The 26,696-nt window shown below is 44.8% G+C and overlaps 1 protein-coding gene across 5 annotated transcripts; it reads right to left on the reverse strand.

Moving 5' to 3' along the window:
* Positions 1-67: 67 nt before the first annotated feature.
* On the reverse strand, positions 68-25,860 carry REX1BD (required for excision 1-B domain containing). Of its 5 annotated transcripts, none has more exons than XM_058163485.1 (5): positions 25,154-25,860; positions 15,347-15,452; positions 9,989-10,193; positions 6,149-6,237; positions 68-1,768 (listed from the first exon to the last, which is right to left on the reverse strand). In XM_058163485.1, exons 2-5 carry the CDS (start codon positions 15,421-15,423, stop codon positions 1,696-1,698), a joined length of 444 nt encoding a protein of 147 aa, XP_058019468.1. In that variant the 5' UTR covers positions 15,424-15,452; positions 25,154-25,860; the 3' UTR covers positions 68-1,695. The 5 variants fall into 5 exon arrangements, with proteins under 5 accessions (XP_058019468.1, XP_058019464.1, XP_058019465.1 ...); XM_058163481.1 differs by having other exon boundaries at positions 69-1,768; positions 15,347-15,424; positions 25,279-25,758; XM_058163482.1 differs by lacking the exon at positions 15,347-15,452 and adding an exon at positions 14,016-14,093 and having other exon boundaries at positions 69-1,768; positions 25,279-25,725.
* Positions 25,861-26,696: the final 836 nt, after the last annotated feature.

Consider the following 26,696-nt stretch of genomic DNA (forward strand, 5'->3'; position numbering starts at 1 on the left):
GCTCCATTTAGCTCATGTAACTAAGAAGGGCAAGCTACAGCCTTATTTTTATGCATTTAGAAACGACTGGCCTCCCTAATTGCCCTCATTGTTTACAAATATTGCCATTTTCAACCAATATGGCCCTGATGGGGGAGGATGGAGTTTGTACAGCTAAATCCTTGACTTACAAAAAAGTTCACTTAATAACCTTTCGAAGTTACAACGGCAGTGAAAAAATGACTTATGACCGTTTTTCACATTTACACCCACTGCAGCATCCTCGAGGCCATGTGATCAAAATTCAAACACTTGGCAACTGGCATGTATTTATGACAGTTGTCCTGGGGTCATGTGATCCCCATTTGCAAACTTCTGACAAGCACCGTCAATTGGGAAGCCAGATTCATTTAACAGCTGTACCACTAACAAGTGATTCACTTGACAGTTGTGGCCAGAAAGGTCATAAAATGGGGTAAAACTCACTTAACAACTGTCTCATTAGCAACAGAAACTTTGGGTTCAATCGCGGTCTTAAGTCAAGTAGCACCTGTACAGATAGTCCTCGACTTACAAACAGTTCATTTAGTGACCGTTCAAAGTTACACTGAAAAAAAGGGACATGACCATTTTTCCCCCCACATTTGCAGCCATGGCAGCATCCCCATGCTCGTGTGATCAAATTTCGGATGCTTGGCAACCGGTTCATACTTACGACCGTTGCAGTGTCCCAGGGTCACGTGATCCCCTTTTCCGACCTTTTTGACAAGAGCAAAATCAACACCGAACAACCAAGTTACTAATTTATCAACTGCAGTGATTCACTTAACGGGGGCAAGAAAGGCCCTGAAAATGGGGGGAAAGTCACAAGCAGTGTCTCACTTAACAGCAGAAATGTTGGGCTCAATTGTCATAAATGGAGGACTATTTATAAGTCGGTAATTTGGAAAGCCCTGTGCTGGGGACGAAGCTGGGACTGGCCATGACAGTTTAGGATCACAATCCAGAATTGGGGAATTGGGGGCGGGGGCGATTGGAATAGCCTTGGAAGGCAGGGTGATCGTCCAAATAAATACTGTATGTTAAAAATGCCCCAGTGCTTCCTTCTTCCAAACCCAATTTTCTTAATCCCTTGTAAAGAGAAGATTCAGATTTCAGTTCAGGAGAAAAGTAGGCTGATGAAAGATGAGGTTGGCAAATATAGACCCTGGGCGCTGCCATGTTGACTTTTTTGCCCTCCTCCCTCCCAATGGATGCCCATCTGGAGCTAATTGAACCAGACGACGTCTGGTCCGCTCAAGATAATAAAAAGCGAGAGAGAGACTTAGTAAAAAAAAAAAAGGAGACTCCTTTTTCTTTAATTGAAGGGATTAAAAAAACCAAACCACTTTATTTCAGAACATAAACAAGCTATTCCTCCCCTCCCCCCCTCCTCATCCCATAAAGGCAATTGAGACCAAGTGCCAAGAAACCATCCTGAGAAACCGGCTCTGTTGGGCACGTGGCCAAGAAGCACCGAGCCGCGCGCCTCCTGCGCCATCTCGCCTGCGGGCATTGGCCTGGCGTGTCAGATGAAAGAAGGAAGCCGGGGTGGGCGAGCGAGGACCAACCTTAGCCCGGTGTGTGTTTGGGGAGGGGGAGCTCTTACGTCCTTGCCTCTCCCCCTTCTCCATCCATCCCCAGCCTTTCTTCATCCTTCTCCCACGGGACGGCCTGTCAACTGCTTTCTTCCGAATCGTACTTGAAATCCTGGAGAATTTCGCTGATTGCTTCGATGGTTTGAATTAGCCTGCGTGAGCCGGATGGAAACGATAAATAAAGTGCCATATGGAGCCGATTAGCCGCGCTCACCCGCGCCCCTTGCAGCCCAGCCTTGTTTATGAAAAGCCTACGAGAGGGGCAACCCCAAGGGCTGGGATGGGGTTGGGGGGGAAGCGCGGGGGGGAGGTTAGGCTTCAAAGAGCCAACATGGAACAATCTGCAAAAATGGGGGCTCAGCGGAGAATGGGGTGGGGTGGGGCTAGAATATGGCCTTTGAAGACCCTTGCTGAGGCCTTTTTGAGACCAAAAAAGAGGGGGAAAATATTCCCACATCCTCGCTTCAAATTTTCCAAGAGGACAAAGGACCCATTTTGGGGCAAAATCGTGACTTTGGTGTTCCCATATGAGGGTCTCTTCCCCCAAGGGTATCCCTGCTTTGAGAGGAGGGAGTTTCCCACGATGCCGTGCGCCGCAAAGCATTGTGGGAAATTCAGCTCGGATGCTTTGAAAGTCCCAATGATGGGAATCGGTTTCCTTTCTCCCAAGTACGGAAAGGGGGAGCAAGAGGCACGGAAGGTTCCTCTGTGTGGGGAAAGATGGGGGGGGAGGGCATGAAAATGGCCTTAATGGAAAAGGGATCCAGGCCGTATCACAAATCGGATGGTGCGTTTTGGAACCGTTGCTCAGTTTACCAATTCTCCCTAAAGCCAAACTGCATCTGATACAGCGCTTCCTCCATCCATCACAATGCAGACATTGTGTTCATGCAACCAGCTTACCCAATTCAAGGAAAGCTCAAGGCAGCTGCTTGATAACTAGCCAAGCTTGATTTATTTTTGCCTTAGAGGTAGGTAGGGTGTGTGTGTGTGTGTGTGTCTATGTCTATGTATATAGATGATAAAGATAGATAGACAGACAGACACAAACATACATAAGTATATTTATATAGATGTATATATATGTATATAGATAGATGATAGATAGATTAGATAGATGATAGACAGACAGACAGACACACCGGTATATGTATATGCATGTATACATGCATGTATGTATATAGCATGTGTATATGTGTGATGTATGTGTATGAGTAGATATATACTTTCTTTTGAGGGCAGGCAACAGAATTTCATTTTTAACCAGTCTGCTCACAATAAAAAAGAACAATAAAGGTTATATCTTACCTTAGTGACCATACAAAGTTACAGCAGCACTGAAAACAGTTGACTTATGACTGTTTTTCACACAACCGTTGCAGCATCTCCATGGTTACGTGACCAAAATTCAGGACCTTGGCAACTGACATGTACTTATGACAGTTGTATTATCCCAGGGTCATGTGATCCCCATTTGTGACCTTCCCAGCCAGCTTTCCGTAAGTGAAGTCAGTGGGGGAAGCCAGATTGACTTAATGGACGCGTGATTCCCTTAAGAACTGCAGTGACTTGCTTTACAGTGGCAAGAGGGTCATAAAATGGGGCACAGCTCCCTTAACAACTGCCTTGCTTGACAATGCAAATTCTGGGGTCAGTTGTAGTCGTATGTCGAGGACTTTCCTATCTTTGGAAAGGAGGGGCGTCAAGTGGATGGGTTAATATTATATGCCCTGTTGTGGGAACCCAGAGCATGGATTAAATACAACACAGTACAGTAGTCCTCAATTTACAACCGATGGACTGTTCAAAATTGTGACGGATCTACCTTTGGACTCCTTACATTCAAATTCCAACAGTCAGACTGCCTCCATGGTCAGGCATGTGGCAACCTCCCATGTTCACCTGAACTGCATTTTACAACAGTTTGGGTAAACACTGCTTGTTGCAAAACTAAGCAAGCTCTTGGTTCACTTAACGGCCACAGTGGTGTGGCTCAGGCTGTAAGAAGCCTGTTATTAAAACACAGCTGCCTGCAATTACTGCAGGTTCTAGTCCCACCAGGTCCAAGGTTGACTCAGCCTTCCATCCTTTATAAGGTAGGTAAAATGAGGACCCAGATTGTTGGGGGTGCAATAAGTTGACTTTGTAAATATACAAATAGAATGAGACTTGCCTTACACACTGTAAGCCGCCCTGAGTCTTCGGAGAAGGACGGGATATAAATGTAAACAAAAAAAAAAAACAGCATTTGCTTAATGACTGCTGCAAAAACAGAATGAGCCCAGGGCTGTCATGTGACCGGCCCGTTTTACGACAGTTACAAGTTACGACTCTATTGAGCGGGCTCCATTACTGTCGAACGTCGAAGACTAGGTTAAGGATATTGTGCCTGGAACACTGCAAGCGTCATAAATATGAATCAGTTGCCCAGGGTCTGAATTTTGCTCACGTGACCATGGGGATGCTGCAACGGTCTCAAGGGTGAAAAACGGTCATAAGTAAGTCACTTTTTTTCAGTGGCGTTGTAACTTGGAACAGTCACTAAAGGAACTGTTGCAAGTTGAGGACTACCTGTAGTTTAAATATCTGGAGAACAACTATGTAGAATAGGGTCCTCCAACCTTGGGAAATTTAAGCCTGGCGGACTTCAACTCCCAGAATTCCCCAGCCAGCTTTGCTGGCTGGGGAATTCTGGGAGTTAAAGTCCGCCAGACTTAAAGTTCCCAAGGTTGGAGGCCCCTGATGTAGAAGAAGTTCTGGATCTCCATTCTTGTCACTTCCACAGGGCAGGACCCAAATCAGTGACATCGCATGGAAGTAGATTTAGCGTAGATTCAATAGTAGGGATTTCCTGGTTGCAATAGCTGTCAATCAGTGGAATCTCTTATGTCATGAAAATATTGTGTTCCCTTCAGTGGAGGCTTCAGTGGAGGATGGTGATCCAAATAGCGTGACCTCTGCTAGCTATTTATGCACGTTGTGCTTGCGATGCAGCTAAACTACAAGTACCGTTTTCACTGGCAACATGATGGCTGCCATCTTGACTTTTTCGACCACTTTCTTTTGCCCCACCCCTGCCCTCAAACTGGAGATCTTTAAAGAGAGCCTGGAAAAAGTCATCTATCCCAAATTCCATGAGAGAAGCGAAAGCCACTAAAAAAAAGGGGGGGAATTGCCACAACCATGTCCGTGTGAATTGTTAAAACAATGAAGTCAAAGTCATATTACATTTTCTTCATTCCCCCCCCAAAAAAATTCTAGCCTTGTCCCATCCTGCAACCTGGCCCTTGAACACACCATTTAAATGGCGATCCAATCTTAAGCCCAAACTGAGTTCTACAGCCTTCCTTTACAAACATACAACACACAACTTACTGTAACAAGTAGTGGTCCAGGGATGGGCTGCTGGGGGTTCACAGGGGTTCGGGAGAACCTCTAGCTAAGATTCTGTGCAGTTCGGAGAACCCCCAAATTCCACTCTTGGCTGGCCCACCTCACCCCTCCCCTCCCAGGAGCCCCCACGCAGCCCGTTTTGAATGCAGGTAAGCGCAAGGCGTGCATGGAGGCTTTGGGAGGGTGAAAAACGGGCCTACCAGAAGTTCGGGAATGCCAGAAATGGGCTCATTTCCAGCCTCCAGAGCCTGGGGAGGCTGTTTTCGCCCTCCTGGAGGCTCAAGGAAAGCCTCCAGAGCAGCGGTTCTCAACCTGTGGGTCGCGACCCCGTTGGGGGTCGAATGACGATTTGCCAGGGGTCGCCTAAGACCATTGGAAATATGGGAAGTATACTTGCGAGTCGAAGAATTGCACTCCAATGGTTGATTTGCAGGCTCTTCAAATCGCTAGCCGAATTCGGCTTCAGGCGCGATGAATTAAAAAAAAGAGAAATCTTTGCTCTGATGTCTCCCTCTCAAGCCAGCTGCAATCACTCCCAATCGCTAGCCTAATCTGGCTTCAGGCGCGATAAACTTAATAGGGGAGGAGTCTCCGCTTTAATGCCTCTGTCCTCAAGGCAATCGCAAGCAGATCAGATCGCTAGCCAATATGGCTTCAGGCACGATAAATTCAAAACAAAAATAATTTTATGGTTGGGATCGCCACATCGTGGGGAATTGTATTAAAGGGGTTGCAGCACTATAAAGGTTGGGAACCACTGCTCCAGAGCCCGGGGAGGGCAAAAATGCCCCCCACGCTGTGGTGCAGAAGGCCGACTAGGCCACGCCCACCATGGCCGCGACCACTCAGCAACTGGGCAGAGAACCTCTTGCAAAAATTTTCAAAGCCCACCCTGTAGTGGTCTATTAGGGAACGTAGCTAAAACTTCACAGCAGGGGTGTCAAAACTCTTGGCCCGCAGGCCAGGTGCATCACGCGCTGGCTACGCCCATACCTCGTTTAGCAAAGGGGGGAGGAAGAAAGTGGCGATGCATCACATGACGACTCCACGATGGCGCGAGTTTGACACCCCTGCTTTAAACAGTTGAAAGAGTAAACTTCAGAAAACCTGTATTTGCAACCGCAGCTTCGGTGACTCACTTGTGCTTCAATTCTCGCACCTCCTGTGCGTGGGCTTCCACTCCAGGCTGGTCCTGGACGTTTTGTTTAGCAAGCTGCAGTTGTGCTGTCTGGGAAAAACAACAACAGGGAAACGGAGAAAGATACAAAATTGATTATTCCCCCTTTTCCTTTAGCATTAGATGCATTCATGGAAGGCTTAACCGGATTGTTGAATTAATGCATTCTCTGGTTTTATGCAATATCCTGAACAATAACCTACCCGTAGTCCTTGATTTATGACCACAACTGGGACCACAATTATCATCACTAAGCAAAGCACCTGTTAAGTGAGTCACATCCGGAGGTGGGCGGCACATGAATTAACAACTGGTTCGCCCCAGCACCAAAAATGTGAGTGCGTGTGCACCTTCCGTGCACGAGTGCAGCCTTCTGCGCATGCGCTTTCCTTACACGCGCGCTTGCACGCAGCTTAAAAAATGCTAAATAAGACGGCATAGCACCGGGATGGGTGGGCAGGCCAACCCACAGGTCACAACTACCGGTTCACCCAAACTGGTACAAGCTTGCAGCAGCCAACCACTGATCACATCCAATTTTACCACCATTTTTGCCATGACTGTTAAGCGAATCACCATGGCTGTTAAGTAAATCATGCCGTCATTAAGCAGATCGACCTTCTCCACTGACTTTGGTTGTTGGAAGTAACTAGGAAGGTTGCAAACGATGATCATTGACACCCCCCCCATAACTATCATAAATACATGCCAGTTGACAAGTGCTTGAATTTAGATCAGGAGTAGTCAACCTTTTTATACCTACCGCCCACTTTTGTATCTCTGTTAGTAGTAAAATTTTCTAACCGCCCACCAGTTCCACAGTAATGCACCATGTATTGTCATCTGCACATGCCTCTCATGCATCATGGATTGGGTTTGGGGTGGGCGGGCGCCGGCTACCAGCTCTGCTTGTCTGTTACAGCTGGGTGGTGTGGGGGGAGATGCGTGAGTTATTCTGGGATAAGGCTCTTTCGTTTGCGGTCACACTATAGTGCCATTTAGTTTCACTTACGTAACGTGAACATAAACTTATGCGTGGGTGATACAAATAGTATATTTTCAGAAATTTAAATTGTCACGGGGATTTTTATGAAAACCTAATGAAAATGTTTTTAAATAATGCTATGATTTTTTTTAAAAAAAGTCAATTAAATAAAAAAAAAAAGGAAAGTACTTCAGTATCGGACAAAACCCTTACTGCCCACCACGAAAGCTGGAATGCCCACTAGTGGGCGGTAGAGACCAGGTTGACTACCACTGATTTAGATGCTACAACGGTCATAAGCGTGAGGGCTGTTTGTAATTCCCTTTTTTTCAGCGTTGGTGTAACTTTGCACAGTCCCTAACAAAGGGTCCTAAATCCAGGACTAGTTGCAATCAAATAAACTGGGTTTGGTTTGGACATCCACACCAAGGAGTAAAACCGCAAAGCCAAGCTTACTGCATTGCCTAAGTAGAGAAGCAGAGTCTCTTTAATCTGGCTAAGCGCCGTGTGTGTGTGTGAAGACAGCTGACTACAGTCAATTTCCCCAAACTGATGTCCTCCAGGTGTGCCTGGCTGTGAACTGGGGGAGCTGAAATCCCCCACATCTGGAGGATATCATCTTGAGGTTAAAATATTAATCTAGAACTGAACAGATCCGCTGTAATGCTCAGCTCTTCCTTTCTTCAGCTTCACCTTTGCCATCGCCATCTTCTGGCTGAACCTTTCTAAGGGAGCATAAAACTTGGGCAGCAGCAGGAACCAAGGGCTTTTTAGGGGGAACAGAGGGATAATGGTGCAAGATTTGGAAGATGCCCCCCCCCATGCAAAAAAATGAAATCCTGCCCCTAAAAAAAACATGAATAAGGAAATTTAAATCCCCTGACTTGTTATGCGTTTCCCTCTGTGTTTCGAAGGCTGGTTTGTGCGTGTATATCAACTCCAGGAAACACCCAAAATTTGCAGACCAATAAACAACAGGGGGAAAAAAAACACGCTAAAAAGGAAGAAATAAAGGGGAGATCTCTGCTAAGTGGAGCAAAACCCCAGGTGAATTCATTGCAAACACCTGTGTAGTTTTATTGGCATTGTTATAAGAGCCGTTTGCCATTTTATTTATTTCATTATTAAATTTCTGTGTTGCCCATCTCCCCTACATTGTGATTCTGGGTGGCTTACAAATTAGAAAAGGTGGCAACAACATTAAAATATTATTAAAAACTGTGCTAAAACCACACTTACTACAGCCAAGAGACAGATATACCTCCCTCAGGGCCCCATCCTATTGCTCCAGGATCTCCTAGTGGTCTGCCCTCCTGGACCTAAACCGGTGTGATCCTGTTAAATTTTTTTAACTCGGCCTACCAACAGCAACTACATTATTTATTTATTGAATTGATATCGCACTCATCTCCTCTGATACTGCTATATGTGTTGCATTATCGCCAGTATTATACTATCATAGTATAGTGTTATATTGTGTATTTCAGACAGTTTGGTTATGGCACCAGCAATAGCAGTTATATACCACTTCATAGTGCTTTTTACAGCCCTCTCTAAGTAGTTTACAGAGTCAGCCTCTTTGCCCCCAACAATCTGGGTCCTCATTTTACCCACCTCAGAAGGATGGAAGGCTGAGTCAACCTTGAGCCTGGTGAGATTCGAACTGCTGAACTGCAGCTAGCAGTCAGCTGAAGTAGCCTGCAGTACTGCACTCTAACCACTGCGCCAGCTCAGCTCTAAATCAACTAGGCTAGAAATCAGGAAATGTTGAATTCTAGTCCCAACTAGATAAAAGGCTGAGTGACTTTGGCCCAATCACTAGGAGACTGGGAGTTCTAGTTTTACCCTAGACATGAACACTGGCTTGGGGACTTTGGATCAGGTTCTCTCCCTCTCTCTCCCCCCCCCTCTCTCCTCTCTCTCTCCTTCTTGAGTTATTTCTAAAAATAATAAAAAGGGGGATAAAAAAAATTAAAATAAAATAAAATAAAAACAAATATTTCAATGAACATGTTGCCATACAAATCATATATAGTAGTGGCCAAACTTGTGGAAACCTTTTGGGAAAAGTGTATTTTCTAAAACTAGCTAATAACACCACTTTTTTTTTTTGGAGTAGTACTATAACATTATATATCAATGGAAAGATAATTTAAACAAGAATGTAATGCAGTAACTTTTATGAAGGATTTGCTATTAAGATAGCAGTTACAGTATATAGAAGAAAAGTGAAACACGTAGAAAAAATGAGATATACAAAAATTATCACGTCAGTTAATACTTAGTTGGGTAACCTTTAGCATGACAACGTCTTCCCATGGAGTGAACCAAGTCTTTTAGTTCTGCAGCTGTTATCATGTGAAACCAAGATTGAATGATTGCTTCTATTAACTGGGTTTTATTGCTGGGTCGCTTCTGACTTAACAAGTTTCTTTAGTCGGCTCCATAGATTTTCAATTGGGTGAAGGTCTGGGCTATTCCCAGGCCATTCCAGCAGTAGAATAGGATTATCTTGAAACTCCATAAAAAAAAGTGGTGTTATTAGCCATCAAACCTCAAAAATACACTTTTCCCAAAAGGTTTCCACAATTTCGGCCACTACTGTAATGTCCCATTTGAGCACAGCCATTCAGGTTGAAATCAATAAATCTCCACTGAGCTGGCAGCCCTACCTCAACAAAGACTAGATTTCTCAAGTAGGGATTTCTCCGAGATTCATCAGCGTGTTACAAAAAACAGGATCTAGAAAACGGATCTTAAAATGCACTGAGCTCTGCAGGATGGGCTCACGTCGCGTGGCAAGGAAGGGCTGCTCACCAGTTCGAGTTTCTCCTGCTCCTTCTCCTGAATCCTGCCCAGGTGCTCTGCGAGGTCTCTCCGGCCGTGGAGCCCCTCCAGATTCTCCTTGATCTGCAAGATCTCCTGGGAAATGCCGTTGAACGCCAGGGTGATCTCGTGCACCAGCTGGCGATAGCGGAGGAAGTCGTAATCAGGGCCGCTTCGGAGGTAGGCCTGGTGACCCCTGTTTTGGGGAGGGGGAGATTTAGTAGAGACCTAGAAAGAGGTTTTCCTACAGATATAGGGAGCAGAGCTCCCACATGCAAAGATTTGAGGGAAACCGATGGGAAAAAAAATTGAATTTTAAAGTCAGCCACTTGAACCCGGGAGCCACAAGCCGCCCCCCACTCTCCCTATAGCATCCCAAATGAAACCACTAAGATTTTGGGAAGCAAAACACATCCATTTCTACTGTGAACGTCTCCCCCACATCACCTAGAGCAGGGGGTCTCCAACCTTGGCAACTTTAACGCTGGCAGACTTCAACTCCCAGAATCCCAGAATTAAATTTAGAAAATTTAGAACTCTGCCGCCTTCGGCATGACCTGAGTTTAACTCATAAAATCATCGGCTACAATGTCCTTCCTGTCAAAGACTACTACAGCTTCAATTGCAACAATACACGAGCACACAATAGATTTAAACTTAATGTGAACCGCTCCAATCTTGACTGCAGAAAATATGACTTCAGTAACAGAGTTGTTAATGCCTGGAATGGACTATCTGACTCTGTGGTCTCTTCCCAAAATCCCCAAAGCTTTAACCAAAAACTGTCTACTATTGACCTCATCCCATTCCTAAGAGGTCTATAAAGGATGTGCATAAGAGCACCAACGTGCCTATTGTTCCTGTCCTAATGTTCCCTTTGATTGTATACAATTTGTATGGTTATTTCATGCTTATACTTATATATACTGTTGTGTTTGACAAATAAATAAATAAATAAATAAATTCCCCAGCCAGCCCCTCTTAAAATTGCCAAGGTTGAAAAACACAGTGCTATTAACCTTATCTTGCTCCTAACGATCTGGGTGCTTTTTCATTTTTTCTCTGAATCGTCTAAAATAGCAACAGCTATCAATTCTGGGGACAATGATTCTGTATTCATCAGCAATTGCATGTTGCAGCCTCTATGCAGGGTTAGGGTTATGACTGCGCGGGAGGGGGGGTCAGACTGGATGACCTCACCTTTCCCCCCCCTCCTCCTCCTCCTTTGAGATAAGGTTATTCCCTGTGCTATAAAACTTCCACAGTAGTAGGCCTGCCTATGTTGATGGGACACAATCCAAGGATGTTTGGCCTGCTGCGTGTATTCACCGTCTTCTTTCCCTCCTATCTTTCCCCTTCCCCTTCCCCTTTTCCTCCTCCTCCTTCTTCCTCCTCCTGTTCTTTTTCTTCCTCCTGTTCTTCTCCTACTCCTTCTCCTTCTTCTTCTCTTCCTGTTCTTCTCCTACTCCTTCTCCTTTCCCTTTCCCTTCTCCTTCTTCTTCTCTTCCTGTTCTTCTCCTACTCCTTCTCCTTCTCCTTCTCCTTCTCCTTCTCCTCTTCCTGTTCTTCTCCTACTCCTTCTCCTTTCCCTTTCCCTTCTCCATCTTCTTCTCCTTCTCCTTCTTCTCTTCCTGTTCTTCTCCTACTCCTTCTCCTTTTCTTTTCCCTTCTCCTTCTCCTTTCCCTTCCATTCTTCTTCTCCTTCTTCTTCCTCCTCCTCCTCCTCTTCTCCTTTCCCTTCCCTTCTTCTTCTTCCTCCTCTTTCTCTTCTTCTTCTCCTTCTTCTTCCTCCTCCTCCTCCTTCCCCTTCTCCTTCTTCTCCTCCCCCGCCCCACTTTACAAAGATGGCTTGGGTCTTGGGAACGCCCTATAAAATACACGGATTGACAGGCTGGTCTTCCCATTAAAGATCCTGGATGCTCATTCAGATCAAGACTTTTCCTCCCTCCTTCCCTAGTGTTAACTTTGGGATAAGGGTTATTTTCTCCCCTGCTGGGTTTTCGGGAAGGCTTCCTTGATTTGTCAATGGTGAGAGAGACACCCTTGCCTAGAGAGGGATACCACCCCATCTCCTTGGACACCCGAAAGCCTGCTTGGGGGAGGCAGTTTGCTGTGTTGGGGATTGGACTCCCCATCCGCAGGAATAAATTATCTGCACACCAGGCTCCCCACAAGGAGCTTTTCCTCTGTAAATCGATCACAGGTGCTGGGTGGGTGCTGCCCCCTTGCTCATCTGGTTTCCATCAGGCACCAGGAGCCTGGGGGGGCAGAGTGAAAAGCGGGGGGAGGTCGAGCAGAGGCCTCCTGCAGGGCCCCCCTTGAATCGAGTGGTGTGCAAATAAAAGGGGTGTATCGGGGGAGGGGGAGAGGAGCAGACTGGAATAGCCCATCCGCTTCCCATTTTATGCATGCAAAGCCACTGGTAGGACCCGCCGTTTTGCAAAGGAAGCGTAGGCTTCTTAAACTCTTTTTGTTAAGAAAACAGAATTGTAGGATTGGAAGGGACCTCGGAGGTCTTCTAGTCCAACCCCCTGCTCAAACAGGAGACCCTATACCCGTGATGGTGTTAACCTATGGCATGCGTGCCACAGATGGTATGCGTAGCCATATCAGCGGGCAGGCGAGCTCAGCTCCAGCTCCCATGCGCGTGCCGGCCAGCTGATTTTCAGGCCTTCTGGGCCCACCAGAAATAGGGAAACAGGCTGCTTCCTGCCTCCAGAGGGCCTCAGGGTGATGGTGGGGAAGGACCATTTTTTGATGTTTCCAGCCTCCAGACCCTTTCTAGGAGTCTGGGGAAAGGTGAAAATGGCTTTCCGAAAATGGCCCGTTTGCCAACTTCCGGTCCCACTGGAAGTTGGCAAACGGGCCATTTCTGGCCTCTGGAGGGCCTCGGGGGTGGGGAAGGGAAGGCCGTTCCCACGCCCTCCCCAGACTCCTAGAGAGGCTCTGGAGCCAGGTGAGAGAGAAAAACAGGCCTACCGGGCCATTGCACGCCAGGAGCGGTGGTGGTGGTCGCGCGCGCATGCACGTGGGTGGGATGCATAGAATTATGGGTGTGGGCACGCGTGCATGCAACCCTCCCGCCCCCCCCTCCTGGCACGCGATGGCAAAAAGGTTAGCCATACTAGGGCCAATAGTATATGCCCTATCCCAGGGGTCTGCAAACTTGGCTCTTTTAAGGCTTGTGGACTTCAACTGCTAGAGTTCCTCAGCCAGCTTTGCTCTGTCCGGTCTCTTCTGGAAAATCTCCAGAGATCCATCACTTTAATCGTTTCATGTAGTTTATTTTGAGACCAATAACGTTGAGGGGTCCTTAGTGTGCTCTGAGCTTGGTTGTTTTCTTGCAGAAACCCCTTTCCTTATTAGTGCTGATGATGTTACCTAGTTGGGTCATGAAACGTCTGCAAGAGAACCACCAAGCTCAGTGAGCACCAAGCACCCCTCATTTCAACCCTGAGTTTATTGGTATGAATAACTGTTTCAGAGACAATTAGCTCCCTCCTTTTGACATTTTGGAAGTCTTACAAGTCCTGGTTGCAGGTAGTCCTCCACTTACGACCGATCGCTTAGTGAACAGTGACGACAGACCTCCCCAGGGTTATTTATGACCAGAATCTCTCCAACAATATGCTTAATAGGAAACCTGTAAGGCTTCCTATTGCAGGAATAGGTAATCCTCGACTTTCAACTATTCACAGTGACTATTCAAAGTTACAATGGCTCTGAAAAAAGTGACTTATGACTAGTTCTCAAACTTATGACCATTGTGGCATCCCCACGGTCACGTGATCGAAATCTGGGCAATTGGCCTGCATTTATGATGGCTGCAGAGTCCCTGCGACTTCCCCAGCTGGCTGGTGCAATTCACTTTACAACTGCAGTGATTCACTTAACAACCACTGTAGAAAGTAAAATCAAAAGTAACATTGAAATGCCCCCCCCTCCCATCCTCAGAACGCAAAAAGAGGGGAGGGCTGGCAAAGGTTTTAGAGAAAAAACAACGTGTTCAAATACTTACTCCTCCAAGAGGTGGTAAGCCTCTACCCGCTCGGTCTGCAAGGCGTAAAAGCGGCGCACCGAACTTTGCACATCCATCCTGCAGCGGAAAAGGGGAGGTAGAGTTCCTTGTCAGAGGAAATAAAAGACATACAGGTAGTCCTCGACTTACGACCACAACTGAGCCCAAAATGTATGTTGCTAAGTGAGAAATTTGTCAAGTGAGTTTTGCTCCACGTTACGGCTTTTCTCGCCACATTTAACATAACATAACATAACAACAGAGTTGGAAGGGACCTCAGAGGCCTTCTAGTCCAACCCCCTGCCCAGGCAGGAAACCCTACACCATCTCAGTCAGATGGTTATCCAACATTTTCTTAAAAATTTCCAGTGTTGGAGCATTCACAACTTCTGAAGGCAAGTCGTTCCACTTATTAATTGTTCTAACTGTCAGGAAATTTCTCCTTAGTTCTAAGTTGCTTCTTTCTTTGATCAGTTTCCACCCATTGCTTCTTGTTCTACCCTCAGGTGCTTTGGAGAACAGCCCGACTCCCTCTTCTTTGTGGCAACCCCTGAGATATTGGAACACTGCTATCATGTCTCCCCTAGTCCTTCTTTTCATTAAACTAGACATACCCAGTTCCTGCAACCGTTCTTCATATGTTTTAGCCTCCAGTCCCCTAATCCTCTTTGTTGCTCTTCTCTGCACTCTTTCTAGAGTCTCCACATCTTTTTTACATCGTGGCGACCAAAACTGAATGCAATATTCCAAGTGTGGCCTTACCAAGGCATTATAAAGTGGTATTAACACTTCACGTGATCTTGATTCTATCCCTCTGTTTATGCAGCCCAGAACTGTGTTGGCTTTTTTAGCAGCTGCTGCACACTGCTGGCTCATATCTAAATGGTTATCCACTAGGACTCCAAGATCCCTCTCACAGGTACTACTATTGAGCAAGGTACCACATATACGGTACCGGTGCATTTTGTTTTTTTGGCCTAAATGTAGAACCTTACTTTGTTGTTAAGGGAATTTGTTAAGGGAATCACTGCAATTGTTAATTTAGTTAAATTAATTGTTTTAGTTTTAAATTAAATTGTTAATTTTTAAATTAGTGACCTGGTTGTTAAGTGAATCTGACTTCCCAGCTGGCTTCCAATGTTAATGGAAGCCAGACTTCCTTAACGATGGTGCAATTCACTTTACAACTGCAGTGATTCACTTAACAACCACTGTAGAAAGTAAAATCAAAAGTAAAATTGAAATGCCCCCCCCTCCCATCCTCAGAACGCAAAAAGAGGGGAGGGCTGGCAAAGGTTTTAGAGAAAAAAACGACGTGTTCAAATACTTACTCCTCCAAGAGGTGGTAAGCCTCTACCCGCTCGGTCTGCAAGGCGTAAAAGCGGCGCACCAAACTTTGCACATCCATCCTGCAGCGGAAAAGGGGAGGTAGAGTTCCTTGTCAGAGGAAATAAAAGACATACGGGTAGTCCTCGACTTACGACCACAACTGAGCCCAAAATTTATGTTGCTAAGTGAGAAATCGGTCAAGTGAGTTTTGCTCCACGTTACGGCTTTTCTCGCCACATTTAACGTAACATAACATAACAACAGAGTTGGCAGGGACCTCGGAGGCCTTCTAGTCCAACCCCCTGCCCAGGCAGGAAACCCTACATCATCTCAGTCAGATGGTTATCCAACATTTTCTTAAAAATTTCCAGTGTTGGAGCATTTACAACTTCTGCAGGCAAGTTTTTCCACTGATTAATTGTTCTAACTGTCAGGAAATTTCTCTTTAGTTCTACGTTGCTTCTCTCCTTGATTAGTTTCCACCCATTGCTTCTTGTTCTACCCTCAGGTGCTTTGGAGAACAGCCCGACTCCCTCTTCTTTGTGGCAACCCCTGAGATATTGGAACACTGCTATCATGTCTCCCCTAGTCCTTCTTTTTATTAAACTAGACATACCCAGCTCCTGCAACCGTTCTTCATATGTTTTAGCCTCCAGTCCCCTAATCCTCTTTGTTGCTCTTCTCTGCACTCTTTCTAGAGTCTCCACATCTTTTTTACATCGTGGCGACCAAAACTGAATGCAATATTCCAAGTGTGGCCTTACCAAGGCATTATAAAGTGGCACTAACACTTCACGTGATCTTGATTCTATCCCTCTGTTTATGCAGCCCAGAACTGTGTTGGCTTTTTTAGCAGCTGCTGCACACTGCTGGCTCATATCTAAATGGTTATCCACTAGGACTCCAAGATCCCTCTCACAGGTACTACTATTGAGCAAGGTACCACATATACGGTACCGGTGCATTTTGTTTTTTTGGCCTAAATGTAGAACCTTACTTTGTTGTTAAGGGAATTTGTTAAGGGAATCACTGCAATTGTTAATTTAGTTAAATTAATTGTTTTAGTTTTAAATTAAATTGTTAATTTTTAAATTAGTGACCTGGTTGTTAAGTGAATCTGACTTCCCCATAGATTTTGCTTGCCAGATGGTAGCAAAAGGGAATCACGTGACTCCAGGACATTGCAACCGTCATAAATATGAGTCAGTTGTCAAACATCCAAATGTAAATCATGCTACCATGGGGATGCTGCAATGGTCACAAATGTGAAAAACGGTCATAAGTCACCTTTTTCAGTGCCGTTAACTTTGAACAGTCACTAAACGAGCTGTTATAAGTTGAGGACTACCTATAATGAGGTATATGAGCCAGCAGTGTGCAGCAGCTGCCAAAAAAGCCAACACAGTTCTGAATCAAGATCACGTGAAGTGCTAGTACCACTTTATAATGCCTTGGTAAGGCCACACTTGGAATATTGCATCCAGTTTTGGTCCCCACGATGTAAAAAAGATGCTGAGACTCTAGAAAGAGTGCAGAGAAGAGCAACAAAGATGATTAGGGGACTGGAGGCTAAAACGTATGAAGAACGATTGCAGGAACTGGGTATGTCTAGTTTAATGGAAAGAAGGACTAGGGGAGACATGATAGCAGTGTTCCAATATCTCAGGGGCTGCCACAAAGAAGAGGGAGTCGGGCTGTTCTCCAAAGCACCTGAGGGTAGAACAAGAAGCAATGGGTGGAAACTGATCAAAGAAAGAAGCAACTTAGAACTAAGGAGAAATTTCCTGACAGTTAGAACAATTAATAAGTGGAACGACTTGCCTGCAGAAGTTGTGAATGCTCCAACACTGGAAATTTTTAAGAAAATGTTGGATAACCATCTGACTGAGATGGTGTAGGGTTTCCTGCCTGGGCAGGGGGTTGGACTAGAAGGCCTCCAAGGTCCCTTCCAACTCTGTTGTTATTATTATTATTATAATGCCTTGTCCAATGTTGCGGTTACAAGAATGACTTCTTCGAGGGGAGCAGAGAGGAGCAAATATCACCCTAAATTAGCATTAATTCCTCAAGTTTTATACCTACCCATTCGCTCATACAGGTAATCCTCGACTTACAACAGTTCATTTAGTGACCGTTCAAACTTACAATGTCACTGAAAAAAAGCGACTTCTGACTGTTTTTCGCACTTATGACCTTTGCAGCATTCCCATGGTTATGTGGTCAAAATTCAGACACTTGGCCACTGAGTCATATTTATGACGGTTGCAGTGTCCCGGGGTCACGCGATCTCCTTTTGCGACCTTCTGACAAGCAAAGTCAATGGGGAAGGCAGATTCGCTTAATGAACAACTGCAGTGATTCACTTAACAGCTGTGGCAAAGAAAGGTCGTAAAATGGGGAGGGGAATTCGCTTAACAAATGTTTGTTTCCCTTAGCAACAGAAATTTTGAAGACTACCTGTACTTGATAAAAGAGTCATTTCCTGCCGTCTACTTCGGCAAGCAAGTTTAATAATAAATAAAATAAACGTCTATTTAAAGTAAAGGTAAAGGTTCCCCTCGCACATTTGCGCTAGTCGTTCCCAACTCTAGGGGGCGGTGCTCATCTCTGTTTCAAAGCCGAAGAGCCAGCGCTGTCCGAAGACGTCTCCATGGTCATGTGGCCGGCATGACTCAACGCCAAAGGCGCACGGAACGCTGTTACCTTCCCATCAAAGGTGGTCTCTATTTTTTCTACTTGCATTTTTTACGTGCTTTCGAACTGCTAGGTTGGCAGAAGCTGGGACAAGGAACGGGAGCTCACCCCGTTACGCGGCACTAGGGATTCGAACCGCTGAACTGCCAATCTTTCAATCGACAAGCTCAGAGTCTTAGCCAACTGAGCCACCACGTCCCATTACGTCTATTTAATTGGCCCTTAAAAAGAAAAAGGAAGGAGGAACTAGCCAACTTTTGGGTTGGGGGGAAAGAGGTTTAAAGAGGTATATTCACAGTAGGAAATAGAGCCCCATGTCTCAGGGCAGTCTATCTTAGACCGCTCAAAGAGTGGGAATAAAGGAGAGGAGTTAAGCACGGGCTATAAATCCCCTTGCATCCACTGGCGGACTTTGAACCCTCAGCAAGAGAATTTGTACGTGCTTTTCTTTCAATTTTTTCCATTTTTGGGAAATGAGAAGCAGCGTGTTTTTTCCCCCCCCAGATCTGTCTGTTCTTTCAAATCCCTGAAGCCGCTTTGATCAAAACAACAGTTTGCAATTAGAAAAAAAGGCTTTTTGGTGTGTCCAGCCTGCATCAAAAGAGGGGGACTTCTTTGCTCTTGCACGTGAGCGTGCAATTGAGTGTGGCATTGATCCGTCCCCGCCTCAAAAGTGTGCTTGGACAGACCGTGTCTGGTTTGGCTGCTTCGCCTAAGGTCCTCCTTTGCCAAAATCCAATTTCTCGCCCTCCATAACAAACGTCCATTAAACGCTTTCAATCCTTGCCCTTAACGGCAAATCCTGGCAACACAACAGCGTATGTGTGTCAAGCCGGAGCCTCCCAGTCGGAGCCAACTTTTGGGGTCTTGGACTACACAAGTGGCGCTGACGAGTTTCGGCTTCTCTTTGCACACTCCCTCTCCAAAATGCACACCCTCATTTACTCTCTCACACTCTTGCGCATACACACACACACACACATGTGCATATGTACAGTACACAACAGCTGCATCTTTTAACTTGGCACTTGGGGGGGAGGAGGAGAAAGCGCTCTTCCCCTCAACAGACTGTACAGCGGCACGTGGGCCAAATTGCAGCTATCTTGCTGGCTTGCGAGGGCCCCCACTCCGGCCATGCCCCCCCCTCCCCCACTGGCCCGCTGCTTGGTTGGTCATCTTCATTCTCCAGAAATATTCTGCTTTATTTATTTATTTATTACTTTTATATGCCACCCATCTCACTATTGAGGCTACTCTGGGCAGCTGCAATACAGCTAGTCCTCGACTTATGACCAGTTACATAGAATAGAAATAGAAATAATAGGAATAGGAATAGGAAGACTAGACTAGAATACAATAGAATAGAATAGAAGAGCAGAGTTGGAAGGGACCTTGGAGGTCTTCTAGTCCAACCCCCTGCTCAGGCAGGAAAACCTACACCACTTCAGACAAATGGTTATCCAACATTTTCTTAAAAATTTCCAGTGTTGGAGTATTTATAAGTTCTGGAGGCAAGTTGTTCCACTCATTAATTGTTCTAACTGTCAGGAAATTTCTTCTTAGTTCTAGGTTGCTTCTGTCCTTGATTAGTTTCCACCCATTGCTTTTTGTCCTGCCTTCAGGTGCTTTGGAGAATAGCTTGACCCCCTCTTAATAATAATAATAACAGAGTTGGAAGGGACCTTGGAGGCCTTCTAGTCCAACCCCCTGCCCAGGCAGGAAACCCTACACCATCTCAGACAGATGGTTATCCAACATTTTCTTAAAACTTTCCAGTGTTGGAGCACTCACAACTTCTTTGTGTCTTCTTTGTGGCAGCCCTGAGATATTGGAACACTGCTGTCATGTCTCTCCTAGTCCTTCTTTTCATTAAACTAGACATACCGAGTTCCTGCAACCGTTCTTCATATGTTTTAGCCTCCCGTCCCCTAATCATCTTTGTTGCTCTTCTCTGCACTCTTTCTAAAGCAGGGGTAGTCAACCTTTTTATACCTACTGCCCACTTTTGTATCTCTGTTAGTAGTAAATTTTTCTAATCGCCCATCGGTTCTACAGTAATGCGCCATGTATCATCGTCTGCACATGCCTCTCGCGCATCGTGGATTGGGGTTGAGGGGGGGCACCGGCTACCAGCTCTGCTTGCCTGTTACAGCTGGGTGGTGTGGGGGGAGATGCGCGAGCTATTCTGGGACGAGGGTCTTTTGTTTGCGGTCGCACTATAGCGCCATTTAGTTTCACTTACGTAACGTAAACTAAACTTATGCGCGGGTGATACAAATAGTATATTTTCAGAAATTTAAATTGTCACGGGGAATTTTATGACAACCTAATGAAAATGTTTTTAAATAATGCTATGAATTTTTTTTAAAAAGTCAATTAAATTTAAAAAAAGGAAAGTGCTTCAGTATTGGAGAAAACCCCTACCGCCCACCATGAAAGCTGAAACACCCACTAGTGGGCGGTAGGGACCAGGTTGACTACCACTGCTCTAGAGTCTCCACATCTTTTTTACATCATGGCGACCAAAACTGAATGCAATATTCCAAGTGTGGTCTTAGCAAGGCATTATAAAGTGGTATTAACACTTCATGCGATCTTGATTCAATCCCTCTGTTGATGCAGTCTTGAACTGTGTTGGCTTTTTTGGCAGCTGCTGCACACTGCTGGCTCATATCTAAATGGTTGTCCACTAGGACTCTAAGATCCCTCTCACAGTTATTACTATTAGAACAATTAATCAGTGGAATAACTTGCCTCCAGAAGTTGTGAATGCAAGACGGTTGTAGCATCCTGGGGGTCACGTAATCATCTTTTGTGACCTTCTGATAAGCAAGGTCAATGGGGGGAGCTGCATTCACTTAACAAGCCTGTTACTAATTTCACAACTGCAGCGATTCACTTAACAACTGTGGCAAGAAATGGGGCCAAGCTCACTTAACAAATGTCTCACTGGCCTCAATTGTGGTCCTTAAATCGAATAGTAGCTGTATCCAGGTCTAAATCCTTCTGTCCTTTGCAGAGTGTTGGGGACTGTGTTGGCTGTGAATGATGGAGCCTGTAGTCCTAACATCTTTAGATGGGAACACCCCACCCCCACAAAAATGCCCTGCAGAATTTCTCTCCTCATCTCTTTCTCAACTTCCCCAAGACTTCACTTCTAGTCCTCCTGCACCCCCTTGTGGGTATTGGTGGGTTAGCCGAGCTCTGTTGCCTTCTCCAGCTTTTCCCATGGTTTCCTGTTTTCCTCCTCCACCTGTGTTTTTGTTTTATTTATTTATTTATTTATTTTGCAGCAGTTGTCATGCAGCTGCTGGAACCTTCTGATTCTAGTGAAGGGGCCTCCACTGCAAATCACACACACACACACACCCAGATTAACAGAGTTGGAAGGGACCTTGTAGGTCATCTAGTCCAACCCCCCCACCCAGGCAGGAGACCCTACACCATTTCTGACAAATGGCATTCCAATCTTGTCTTGAAAGCCTCCAGTGATGAAGCTCCCAAAACTTCCGAAGGCAAGCAGTTCCATTGGTTGATTGCTCTCACTGTCAGAAAATTTCTCTTTCTTTCTAGGTTGAATCTCTCTTTGATCAGTTTCCATCCATTATTCTTTCTCTGGCCTTCAGGTGCTTTGGAAAATAGGTTGACCCCGTCCTCTCTGTGGCAGCCCCGCAAATATTGGAACACTGCTATCATGTCTCCCCTGGTCCTTCTCTTCACTATGGCCAACTGGCCATGCCCAGTTAATAACATAATACCAGAGTTGGAAGGGACCTTGGAGGCCTTCTAATCCAACCCCCTGCCAAGGCAGGAAACCCTACACCATTTCAGTCAGATGGTTATCCAACATTTTCTTAAAAATTTCCAGTGTTGGAGCATTTACAACTTCTGCAGGCAAGTCGTTCCACTTATTAATTGTTCTAACTGTCAGGAAATTTCTCCTTAGTTCTAAGTTGCTTCTTTCTTTGATCAGTTTCCACCCATTGCTTCTTGTTCTACCCTCAGGTGCTTTGGAGAACAGCCCGACTCCCTCTTCTTTGTGGCAACCCCTGAGATATTGGAACACTGCTATCATGTCTCCCCTAGTCCTTCTTTTTATTAAACTAGACATACCCAGTTCCTGCAATCGTTCTTCATATGTTTTAGCCTCCAGTCCCCTAATCATCTTTGTTGCTCTTCTCTGCACTCTTTCTAGAGTCTCAACATCTTTTTTACATCGTGGCGACCAAAACTGGATGCAATATTCCAAGTGTGGCCTTACCAAGGCATTATAAAGTGGCACTAACACTTCACGTGATCTTGATTCTATCCGTTTATGCAGCCCAGAACTGTGGTGGCTTTCTTAGCAGCTGCTGCACTGCTGGCTCATATCTAAATGGTTATCCACTAGGACTCCAAGATCCCTCTCACAGGTACTACTATTGAGCAAGGTACCACATATACGGTACCTGTGCATTTTGGTTTTTTTGCCTAAATGTAGAACCTTACTTTTTTCACTGTTGAATTTCATTTTGTTAGATAGCGCCCAATGTTCAAGTCTATCAAGATCTTTCTGTATCTTGAGCCTATCTTCTGGAGTGTTGGCTATTCCTGCCAGCTTGGTGTCATCTGCAGATTTGATGAGTTCCCCATCTATCCCCTCGTCCAAGTCATTGATGAAGATGTTGAAGAGTACTGGGCCTAAAACAGAGCCTTGGGGTACTCCACTGCATACTTCCCTCCATATGGATGTAGTTCCGCTGAGGACTACACGTTGAGTGCGATTGGTCAGCCAGTTACGAATCCATCTGGTGGTGGTGCTGTCTAACCCACATTTTTCTACTTTATCTAGTAGTAGGTTATGGTCTACTTTATCAAATGCTTTACTGAAGTCCAAGTAAATTATATCGACAGCATTCCTCTGGTCTACTCATTTTGTCATTTTGTCAAAGAATGCAATAAGATTAGTCTGGCATGATCTGTTTTTGACAAACCCATGTTGGCTTTTGGTTATTACTTTGTTTGCTTCTAGGTGTTCAGTGATTCGTTGCTTGATTATCTTTTCCAGAATCTTCCCCGGTATTGAGGTCAGGCTGATAGGTCTGTAGTTTCCTGGATCTGTTTTTTTTCCCTTTTTGAAGATGGGAACTACCTCAGCTCTTTTCCAGTCCTCTGGCAGCTCTCCTGTGCTCCAGGATCTTTGAAAGATATAGTTCAGTGGTTCTGAGATCACGTCTGCCAGTTCCTTCAGAACCTTGGGGTGTAATCCATCCGGTCCTGGTGATTTTAACTCGTCTAGGGTAGACAGGTGTTCACTTACCATTTTCTTCCCTATTTTATGCAGCCCAGAACTGTGTTGGCTTTTTTGGCAGCTGCTGCACACTGCTGGCTCATATCTAAATGGTTGTCCACTAGGACTCCATATCCCTCTCACAGTTACTACTATTGAGCAAGGTTTCTGCAACCGTTCATTATATGTTTTAGTCTCCAGTCTCCTAATCATAACGCCTCCCTTCCAGCCTCTGCTCAACAACCCACATTCGTTCACCATTGCAGCAAGCAGATCAAACCACTCCGGTTAAACCAGAGTTACAAATAATTATAGAGTGGTGTTTCTCAAACTTGGCAATTTTAAGACACATAGACTTCAACTCTCAGAATTCCCCAGCCGGCTGAGCATCCTGCAGAATTCTGGGAGTTGAAAGCCACACGTCTAAAAATTGCCTAGTTGTGGCTAGAACCATGGAATGGCTGGGGTCTCTTTCTTCCTTTGTCAATCAGGAAACACCCTGTAAAATGATTTTTAAACAGGGAAAAACTCTGCAATCAAATCAATTGATCAAGGTGTTGTTTTTTTTAGCAGACATAACCCTGGCTACAAATAATCCACCCCACCCTTGACAACCCTTCCAAAAACGTGAGGATCTGACTATATGTGCAAATGTCTTTGGACACGTTGTGTGCTGTTTTATATAAAATGATTTTTATATAAACTGAGCTGCTGAGTCAGTTCTACAGAGGAATTATTGAGTCTGTCATCTGCACCTCTATAACTATCTGGTTTGGTTCTGCAACCCAACAAGACAGACACAGACTTCAGAGGATAATTAGAACTGCAGAAAAAGCCATGGCTACCAACCTGCCTTCCATTGAGGACCTGTATACTGCACGAGTCAAAAAGAGGACTGTGAAAATATTTACAGACCCCTCGCATCCTGGACATAAACTGTTTCAACTCCTACCCTCAAAACGACGCTATAGAGCACTGCACACAAGAACAACTAGACACAAGAACAGTTTTTTCCCAAACGCCATCACTCTGCTAAACAAATAATTCCCACAACACTGTCAAATAATTTACTAAGACTATATTACTATTTTTCTTCTCTTCCTTACTAGTATCTATTTCTTCCCACTTATTCCTATAACCATGTTGCTTGTATCTTTCAATTTATATTGTTTTATTTGTTTCCTAGTACGGTTTGATAGCTTATTAGTAACCTTGACTATCACTAAGTGTTGTATCTTTTTATTTTCGATTAATGTATTTTATTTTTTCTTTATGTACACAGAGAGCATATGGACCAAAGACAAATTCCTTGTGTGTCCAAGCACATTTGGCTAATAAAGAATTCTAATTCCAATTCCAATTCTATTCTATTCTATCTCTATCCTATCTGTCATTTAACTTCTATTTCTATTTCTATTATTCCTATTCCTATTCCTATTCCTATTGCAATTCTATTCTATTGTATTCTGGGTGAACCCCATTTCACAGGATTTAGGAAGCACTGAAAGCGGCCAAGAAAAATGTATGTATATATATGACTGCCTGCAATTTTTATGCCCATCCTTCTCCCCGCTCTATGGGCCAGATCGAACAGTAGAGAATTATCCTAACTTTGCAATATTTTTATTTTATTTATTTATTTATTTGTCGCAACAGTATATATAAGCATAAGCATGAAATAACTATACCATATGTAAGCATATATATAATCATAAGTATGTAAGAACTATATGAAATTGGATACAATCAAAGGGAACATTTGGACAGGAACGGTAGGCACGCTGGTGCTCTTATGCACGCCCCTTACAGACCTACATTAATTAGATTGATTATTAAAAAGACTTACATTAATATGATCGAAGCATATATATTGTCCTGATTCTAGCTTGGAAATCGTGTATTTTCCATCTCTGCAGCGTCACCCTGTGTGGTTTATTCCCTAAATATTAAAAATCGGAGAAACTTGCTTACCCCAGTTCTGCACGGGAGTCCATTAGCAATTTTGCAAGCCCCGAAGACTGACCAGGCTATTTTGAATTCTCCAAATCGTGTTTTTTTTCCCTCTCTCTTTCTCTTTTTCCTTAAGGAACTCTTGGAGCATCTGCCGAGGTTGGTCGCTTAACTGTTTAACGCCCACAACGGCGGCCAACGGTGTGCAGGTGCGAAACGTATTGATTGGAAAGTCCACGTGGCTTTTTAAAAGGGGTGTTTGCTCAGAAAAGGAGACTGGCGTTGAAAAGGAGATGATTTGTTTTCCTGAAACGGTTTTTTTCAATGTCAGGGCTTTAAATCTTCCAATTCCTTCCAGGAGTCTATGGACAAAGTTGTCTTCCCTGGGAATGAAGGAATAAACGATCTTGAAAGCGATTAAGCAAACGAGTGATGGGCTCTTCTGCACGTTAAGTCTAAGTTATTCTTAGATAACCTGCTCTTCCTTCCGGGTAACCCATATGAGGCCGAATCTTTGCCACAGGGTTCTCTGGTGCCCCCTGCCGGCCAGGCGGGCTCATGACAAATCATTGACCTGGCTTTCCAACAGGCTGGCTGGAGATGGCTACCAAACCTGAAGTATGGCTAGTTGGCACTTTAGCTCCTCCACCCATCCAGATATTCGTCATTTTATTATATTATGTTGTTACTACCATTTGTGTAACTAGCCAGATGTTTGGGTATTTTGGCATTTTTATCTACCCACAGGTAGTCCTTGACTTAAAATCACAATTGGGGCCAGAATCTGTCATTGATTGAAGCGGTTGTTAAGGGAGAGGTCACAAGATGATGGTTCATGTGATCAATCTGCTCTATTGACTTCAATCCCAGCACTCCCGGTGGTGGTCATTAAGCGGACAGAATCCCAGTTAAGGAATGTGGGATGTATCAGAGGTGGGTGGGGAGGAAGAGAGACCCTTACTCCACTCAGAAATTAAAAATCTCCCTGCCAAAATCTAAGGATTTTTAGCCTTTGAGAGAAGAGACACTCACCAGTTACCTGTACCAGGTCTCCCCCCCCCAGGCTCCCCCCCTTACCTTGCCTCCCCTCCTCCCCACCCCGATTCGGCTTGAATATCAGTTTCCTGTGGGGTTCTTAGTGCTCTCTTGCAGACGTTTCATTACCCAACTAGGTAACATCATCAGTGTGCTGGAATTAATGTTGTAAATTGCAGTCATGCGACCACCAAATACTGCAAATAACCATCAGTGAGGGCTAGTTGCCAACCGCTCAAATGTGATCATGTGACCACAGGGGGGCAGGTCAAGGAGGGGAGAGCCATTATAACTTTGAATCTGGGTCACAAGTAGCTGGGTGTGTGTGTGTGAAGGTCTGTTGTAACTTAAAATAGTTGCTAAGTAACTGGTCATAAGTAAAGGACTCCCTGTATCCCTTTTAC

The sequence above is a fragment of the Ahaetulla prasina genome, chromosome 1, assembly GCF_028640845.1.
Source record: "Ahaetulla prasina isolate Xishuangbanna chromosome 1, ASM2864084v1, whole genome shotgun sequence".
NCBI lineage: Eukaryota > Metazoa > Chordata > Lepidosauria > Squamata > Colubridae > Ahaetulla > Ahaetulla prasina.

What these genes read in the sequence shown, in the direction of transcription:
- REX1BD (XM_058163481.1), bottom strand. Translation starts at nt 25,301, where the DNA reads ATGGACTCCCGTGCAGAACTGGG. An exon ending in GACTCCCGTGCAGAACTGGG is followed by an intron (nt 15,425 to 25,278) that starts GTAAGCAAGTTT and finishes TTTCCGCTGCAG; the next exon opens with GATGGATGTGCAAAGTTTGG. An exon ending in GCTTACCACCTCTTGGAGGA is followed by an intron (nt 10,194 to 15,346) that starts GTAAGTATTTGA and finishes TCCCCAAAACAG; the next exon opens with GGGTCACCAGGCCTACCTCC.